A 7,979-nucleotide genomic window follows, 5' to 3' on the forward strand; every position below is an offset into this window, starting at 1 on the left:
TAGTGTTTGTAAGCAGCCCCAATAGCCATAAAAGCATGACATGATTGTTTTATGGAGCACAGCTGAGAAAAGGAGGAGTCTGGTTGAGGCTGAGTCATTCCAGGTTCAGCAGATCTTGCCATGCTTCTGTAGTGATGCTTTCCAAGTCTGTGCTAAACTGAAGCCAAGGATATGAAAGCAACCTGTCCCACAGTGGGTTTTCACATGGCTTCTTCTGAAAACATGCAACAGGTCATTTTGGTGTTCCCAGCTGTGCTGGGAATGTACCTCTGTTCAGCAGCATATTCTTTTGGGCAAGTATATGGCAAGCTAGAAGAGAGGAGAAGTTTTTCCACTGGTAAACTGTGCTCCATCCCCTGCAGGCTCTGGTTCCTGTCACCATTGAGGTGGAAGTTCCCTTTGATCTTCACCGTTACATCATAGGCCAGAAAGGAAGTGGGATCCGCAAAATGATGGATGAGTTTGAGGTAAGTTGTTGCCCTTCTTTCCATCTCCTCTGTCCTGGAGAATCTGTAAGTGACTGTGTTGGGGATTTGGACAGTTACAACATACTCAGGTCTGCCATGGAATACAAGGCTCCGTGGTAGGAAAATGATCCCTGGGTGTTTTGGAGCCTGGATCCAGGGCTTGGTAGGTTTTGTGCTGAAGCAGTACAGTCAGGGTTGATGTTGTGAGTGTTGCATGACTTGTTTGGTGTCTGCAGGGATTCCTCATCAGTGTGAGAGTTGTTTTCCTCCTGGACCCTGGGAAACAGCTCTGCTGTGCCTACCCATTCAGGAGAATTCTCCAGAGCCTCCGGGGCTGATGCAGATTGGCTGCAGTCAGTGTTGTTAACATATATTTGTTTCCTGGCCTCTCTAGGCCAGCACAGGGGCTGGAGAAACAGAGTTTTATTCAAAAACCATCTAGAAATTGTCCCAAACATCTGACTCCAGGTGGCCCCAGCTCAACGACCTCCAGAGGTCCTTTACAACCCCAGCCATTCTGTGGGTTTTAGGCTACCTGGGTGGGAGCTGGTCTTGGTGCCAGGGGAGACCAGGGAGATGCCAGCTTGCAGTCAGAGCCATCACAAGTGATACAGAATGAGCAGTGATGTAAAATGATAATTACTGCTTGTTACTCAGGTGAACATCCAGGTGCCTGCTCCTGAGCTGCAGTCAGATATCATCACAATCACTGGGCTGGCTACCAACCTGGACCGTGCCAAGGCTGGGCTCCTGGAGAGAGTGAAGGAGCTGCAGGCTGAGCAAGAGGATCGGGTAAGGCCTGTGCCTGTCCTTCCTTCCAGCCAAACATGGCTTCTGCCTCTGGGCTCAGACTCCTGGAACACCTCATCTTTTAGGGGCGCCCTTAGCTGCTCTGTGGGTGTGGAATGATCATAAATGGTTTACTCAAAGGTTTACCATGAACTGACAGGAGGGTTTGGGAGTGTAACTTTGGGTTGTCCAGGTCTCTCTCACACCTTCGTGTACTTTTGAGATACTGGTGGGTGGGAACCTCACTGTGCTGCCAGTCTCTCTCTACCTATCCTCACTGAATCCTTATCACAGCTCTGAATAAAAGGTTAGGGATGAGCTGGGGATTGTTTGCTGTTTGCAGTTTCCCTCTGAACTTAGCAAAAGCACAAGGCTCCAGTGGATGGATGGCTTGGGTATTCAAGCATGGCCCTGCAAAATCTGTTCCATGCATCTCAGAAGGCAGAAGGAGATGCTGTGACTTAAGTGGACATGACTGGAACAGCCGTGGTGTGTTCCCTGCTCTCACTGTGCTTCTCCTGTTCCAGGCCCTGCGGAGCTTCAAACTGACAGTGACTGTAGATCCCAAGTATCACCCTAAAATCATTGGGCGGAAGGGAGCAGTGATCACCCAGATACGCACAGAGCATGAGGTCAACATCCAGTTCCCTGACAAGGATGATGAAAGCCAGGTGAGAGATCAGACTGAGTGCAAGGATGGCTAGTGGTTATCTCTGAGCATCTTCTCAAAAGCTCTGAACTCTCTCCACTGCCTTAGGATAAGGTGGATGGTGAAGGGGATTAGCAGGGAGAAAGCTTGTTTAGCTGCTTATGAACTTGGTTGTGCATTCACATTCTCTGAAAAAATCCCTTCACCCAGGTTTTTCTCCTGGGAAGCTGAGAAGCCTCAGAGAAAACAATTCTTATCTCATTTACTTCTCCTCTGTTTTGCTCATGTAGAATGTGTGTGGAGATTGTTTACCCACAGGTGATTGTTTCATTGGATTCTGGTGTGAGTTGTTTTCACTCCTTGGCCAATCAATGCCAAGCTGTGTCGGGACTCTAGAAAGAGTCACGAGTTTTCATTATTATCTTTTTGGCTTTGAGTAAGTATCCTTTCTACATTCTTTAGTATGGTATAGTATACCATTCTTTAATATAATATAATATAGTATCATGAAGTAATAAATTAACCTTCTGAGAACATGGAGTCAGATGCATCATTCCTCCCTGCCACAGAGGTCCCTAATAATACAATACTTGGTCTCTCACACTTCTCTGCTGGTTCCCCAGGCCCAGGACCAGATCACCATTACTGGCTATGAGAAGAATGCTGAGGCTGCCCGGGATGCCATCATGAAGATCGTGGGTGAGCTGGAGCAGATGGTGTCCGAGGATGTGACTCTGGACCATCGTGTTCACGCACGCATCATCGGAGCACGTGGAAAAGCCATCCGCAAAATCATGGATGAGTTCAAGGTGAGCACTGGGCCAGGGCCACACAGGCCAGGCTGGGCCTGGGCACCCATGTCCTCCTGTGGGAAGAGCTTGGTGCTGAATGAGGCTCACATCTCGTGGTTCTTGTGTCTTGTGCCTGCTCAGCATCTTCAGCTGGAACAGACATGACAGAAAAGCCAGTGCTGCTCTGCTCATCTTCAACTCCACCAGCATATGAGCAGCATTCCTGGCCCAGGGCACCCTGGTATGCCAGGGGCACCTGGGCTGTCTGCACACCATAGTCAGACACCAGCTGAAGCGTCCCCACACCTCAGCTCTGTGTCCTCTTTCTCTGGAAATGCCAGGAGCTTTTCCTGTTTTGCTGGAACCCAGACTAAAGTGGAACCTGGAAATGCTTCCTTGGTGCTCTGGATTAGCTCTGCAAGCAGCACTGAGTTCTGTCCCTCTCTGGAGTCCTTTTGTTGGGTTTTTGCACTCAGGGTCCCAGATGATCTTGAGAGAGAGGAGGATGTGTCTATGTCAGCTACTCTGAGTACTGGAAGTGGGCAGCCAGACCTTTTGCTGGGAGGTTCTGCAAGGAGGCTGTCCCCAGACCCTCCAGCTACTTTGAGCTGAATTCAGGGAATTCTTCTGGCTTTTCTCTAGGCCACTGTAGATCCCTTTGACTCTGGGAATCATGGTGCATTCTCAGGGCTGTGGATGTGGCAGAGTTGGCTGGCTCTGGGAAGGTCAGGGACCTCTGCCCTGATAGCATATGGCATCAGCAGCAGGCTTTACTGCAGGGCCAGCAGTGAATGTGAATACTGAGGAACGAGATTTTGGAGACTTGCATTTTGGCTGGGCTCAGTTATTGAAACAAACTGGTTCCCAAATGAGCAGCTTTTGAGTTTGGTCCTGTCTTGTTTAAATTTCTGGCACCCATCTGGAAGGCAAGGTGTGAGAGAGCACAGTGCTTGTGCATGGGGTGCACTAGGCCAGCTCTGTAAAGCCATTGTCAGCCAGGATTATTCTGTGGCAAACACAGAAAGCTCATTGTGCTTTGTGGTGATGGATCAATGGTAAAAATGCTTGCAGCAGTGTGAGGACACTGTCTGGAAATGCAGCCCCTCTCCTGCCTGTAGTGCCCAGAAGACTGAGCCTCTGGGAGTGAGAGCAGCAGGGGCTGCTGGAAATTGGGTCCTTAATAAAGACTGCTCTGCTTTCCTGCACAGGAAACTGGGCAAGTTTTGGGGCCAGCTGTATACCTGCTCTCCCCTCAGTGTCTGAGCTGTGGAGGTCTAAAAGAGACTTGTGGCTGTGGACAGACAGTAATTAGGGCATCAGTGACAGTGATCTGTGGTTCCAGTGACAAGGGTCATGGGGAGTGTCTGGCATTTCAGATGTGCAGGTGTAAGTGTTGTGCTGTTCCTTGTGTTCCAGGTGGATATTCGCTTCCCCCAGAGTGGAGCTCCTGACCCCAACTGTGTGACTGTGACAGGACTCCCTGAGAATGTAGAAGAAGCTATTGATCACATCCTGAACTTGGAGGAGGAATATGTAAGTGTTCAGCAAATCTGTGATGGGGTTCCCCTGACACAGAGCTGGATGTCTGAACTATGTCCAGGTGGTATTTTCTTCCACTGCATTGGAGAAATGGAGCCCTGTGCAGGTGGCTGTCAGCTTCCACTGCAGCTGTCCCTCAAACCAGCTGGACTAATGTCCTGGAGAGGACAGTGAATGAGAATGTTGGGACACCCCAGGATGTGCCTGGTGTTGCCTTGTAGCAACTTGCACCAGTTAAAAGTTGTGGCCCTCAGGGTAGTGCAGACACACCATTTTTGGTCATTGTAGAACAGGCTGGTGAGCTTGAACAGGTTGCAGTGTGGTGAGATGGAGGGGTGGGCATTGTGTTCCAGTTTGAGGAGCTATCCAGATTCCCCCCTCACTGTTGTGTTACTGCAGCTTGCAGATGTGGTGGACAACGAGGCAATGCAGGTGTACATGAAGCCCTCCTCACATGAAGAGTCCAAGGCCCCATCCAAGGGCTTTGTGGTGAGAGATGCCCCCTGGGCCACTGTCAACAACGAGAAGGTGAGTGCTGCTTGTGCTGCAGGCTGGGGACCCAGAGCATGGGGACACTTCTGTCTGTACTGGGGACACAGCACTCTATCTCCTCGTGACAGAGAAAGCAGCTTTTAGCTGCTCTTTGTGGCCTGAGCACAGGCCTGGGCTCTCCTGCCCAGCTTTCAAAGCACTTCCCAATGTCTTGTCACTGTGGCTACATCAGTGTGGAGCAGCTGGGGAATGGGGGATCCTTACAGAAAGTGTGCTGCCAGGCTGTGTTGTTTTTAGGGGTAGGGGCAGGGCCTGGGACTGGAGACTCATGCTGCAGCACACAACTGGCTCAGTGTTGCAGCTCTGAGCTGGGACATGTGGCAGCTCATCCTCAGCTGCCCCAGTGCTGCTGCAGGGCTGGCCTGACCCTGCTCCAGTGTCCCAGTTACCGAGCTGGGACCCTTGGAGCCCTTTGCACCTTATCTGCACCCTCCTCAATGTCACCTCTAGATGTCCTGGGGCCACAATGATCCTTTTTGTCCCTTCCCCATTGTTTCTCCTCCTGGGAAATCAAAGACTCTGCTTAGCTCAGGGCCTCACCATGTAAGTTCACAGCAGGGCAGGAGCTTAACTTGTTCCCTTTTTGTTTGCTCTAGGCCCCTGATATGAGCAGTTCTGAAGACTTCCCCAGCTTTGGGGCTCAAGTGGCCCCCAAGACTCTTCCCTGGGGACCCAAACGATAATGACCTGGAAGCAGAAACTCCTCCAGCCCGCTGACCTGACACTAACCTGCCACAAATACTTCCTGTCTGAAATCTGACCCAGCGGCTGGAGCACAAATCAATTGTCCCAAGAGGTCTCCTAATGGTGTCTGGAGTGCTAGACCCCATCCTGCTCCCCTCAGCTACCACCGTGTCTAGGACCCACCCTCATCTCTTGATGGATATTCTTTCCTCCTTTGGAACAAGACTTCCACTCAGATTCAAACACTAAATGTGTGTGTTTTTGTTAGAAACTTCATAATTGACTCCAAGTGGCTAAGATTTGCAGCTTCCCAAGCGCTAGCAGAGCAATCTGCTCTCTTGAGCATGTCTGACTAGGCATTCTCGCCTTCATTAGGAGACCTCCTTTACTGTGGCTAGGAATCTACTTCCTGTCTCATGACCTCAGGAAATAAATTTCCTTGACTTTCTAAAGCCAAAACGTTTGCCCTCTTTCCTTTGTGTTTATCCCAGGCCTTACCTTACCTTTGTAGAGTGCAATCAACTTTTTTTCCTTTTAACTGCCAAAAATTCATTTAATGCTGATAGCTGACTGTGGGGAGAGAGCTTCAAATAATCTATAAGGTCAGAAACCTGCTTTTTAAAGAAACAAAACCTTCAATAGGCTGCAGAGACAACAGAGATGGAAGGGGCCAGAACAACCTATGGCTACCCTGGTCAGGAAAACGCCTGTGAGCGCAGCGAGCGTCCCTGCGCCGCACCAAGCACAGCCCCAGCTGCACACTTGACCAGTCTTCCAGTGCTTGATGGCAGCCCCTGCTCCTTGTTCCCCCTTCCCAGCAGTGTGAGCAGGCAGGAGAGCCAGCACACGGCAGCATGGCCGGAGGGGACAGCTTTGGCTGGGTGCAGTGACCTGGCTCAGGAGCAGCTGGTGGGACACACAGCCTGCAGGAGCTGTAGCTGGCTGTTAGTGCTGCAGCAGCTCGGCCTGAGCGGCAGTCACAGCGCTCCTGTTGCCTTCTTTCTACCTCAAACAGCAGTGTGGTGGGGCCTCTCCATGGTGGTGGCTTAGCAGCTGCTCCAGCCGTCACCTGGAGCATGGAGGAGAAGCAAGAGGAGCCTTGTGTCTCCGCACAGCTGGGAGAGCTGCTCCAGAGGGAAGCAGAGCTTGGTGGTGCTGAGGCAGGCTGTGAATCCATAGGACTGCATGCTGAGCCAGCACAGGGCTTGGCCCCAGGGCTGTGGCTGCAGCTGTGCCATAGCCCTGGGCTGCAGAGGTTGTGTGAGCCAGGCTTCTGCTCTGACAGCACTGGGGGTTGATGTGTGTGCTGAGCCCTCCTGAGACCTCCATCATGTGGTAGAGGGTGATCCATGATCTGTACTCGGGGCCTCTTGCACCTGGGCCCTGCCACAGCTTGCTCAAAGGGTGTTGTCTGAGCTGCTCCAGCAAGAGGGAAGCCCTGTCCTCGTGGAGGGAGGCATGTAGCGTGGGCTTTTTGTGTGCCCCCACTTCCCTGCATTGCTCCTACAGAGCTTGTAGTCTGAGCCATTCCTCTGTCCCAGCTGCTTCAGCTCTTGGACAAGCAGGAGTCCCCAGCCTCTCTTGTCTAGTGCTGCTGACAGAGCACAAGTGTGGCAGGCTGAGCCCAGCTGCCTTGCCTTTCCCTCCTTGGGACAGGCCCAACATGCCGATGCTTTTCCTTCCAGCTCTTCTTGGCAGAGACTGCTATGCAGAAGTCAAACCAAAACCTCACAGTGCTCTCCTTTAGTCTGAGAACCAAGTGAACCAGACCATGGCCCGTTGTGGGGTGCCTGGTTGCCCCTGAAGGACAGGGTGGCCTTGCCTCCAGCACGGGAGAAGGGGAATTAGGGTGGTACCTTCCCATCTGCGTCTGTCAGAAAATGGTTAATAAATACCCTGTAGCTTAGGTCAGCCCTGCATCACCAAGCCTATCACCCCCTCCTCCTCTTTATTCCCCCGTGCCCTCACCAGTTGCACAGCAAGGCTTGAGTTACATCCAGGGCACCCACTGCCTTGGGCTCATGCCCCACAGCCCAACCTTCCACTCTAAAGAAGGTCATGAAGTGATTGTACCTAGTACTGTCCCCCAGCACCCTCCTTCCGCAGCAGACTGTGGCATGTGTCCATTTCTTCTCTTTGACGTCTTCCATATTGTACGTTTCCATAGCAATGATCCCTTGGCCTTAACTTTGGAATTTGGAGACTATATGCAAACATGTAAAAAGGCTCATGAGTATGGATGACACTGGAATTTTATAAATTCTAAAATAAAACCTGAAACAGCTTGGAGTGTGGTGGATATTATTTCTGCTGGTGGGGTGAGATCCAAGACAGCCCGTGCTGGGCTGGGTTTGGCCAGGGATTTAAGTTTGCACATCTGAGTCTTTGCTGTGGCCTTGCCCTTCAAGGGGTGGGACTCACATGGCAAGTGGTGGGTCCAAGGGAGGGGATGAGAGCAGGAAAGGGCTGGGGCTGTGCCCTCCTAGTAGGGAAACACAAACCTGCTTG

The 7,979-nt window shown here is 51.4% G+C and overlaps 1 protein-coding gene across 2 annotated transcripts in view; it reads left to right on the plus strand.

Annotated features, from left to right (window-relative positions):
• HDLBP (high density lipoprotein binding protein) overlaps positions 1-7,760 on the plus strand; it is a 39,132-nt gene extending 31,372 nt beyond the window's left edge. For both annotated transcript variants that reach the window (XM_058030896.1, XM_058030897.1), the window contains exons 22-28: positions 363-467; positions 1,125-1,259; positions 1,784-1,927; positions 2,529-2,714; positions 4,113-4,229; positions 4,635-4,763; positions 5,384-7,760. In XM_058030896.1, the coding sequence (XP_057886879.1) occupies positions 363-467; positions 1,125-1,259; positions 1,784-1,927; positions 2,529-2,714; positions 4,113-4,229; positions 4,635-4,763; positions 5,384-5,470 (903 nt within the window). In that variant the 3' untranslated portion in view covers positions 5,471-7,760. The remainder of the gene's footprint in view (positions 1-362; positions 468-1,124; positions 1,260-1,783; positions 1,928-2,528; positions 2,715-4,112; positions 4,230-4,634; positions 4,764-5,383) is intronic.
• Positions 7,761-7,979: the final 219 nt, after the last annotated feature.

This window comes from Melospiza georgiana, chromosome 10, assembly GCF_028018845.1.
Source record: "Melospiza georgiana isolate bMelGeo1 chromosome 10, bMelGeo1.pri, whole genome shotgun sequence".
NCBI classification, from domain to species: Eukaryota; Metazoa; Chordata; class Aves; order Passeriformes; family Passerellidae; genus Melospiza; species Melospiza georgiana.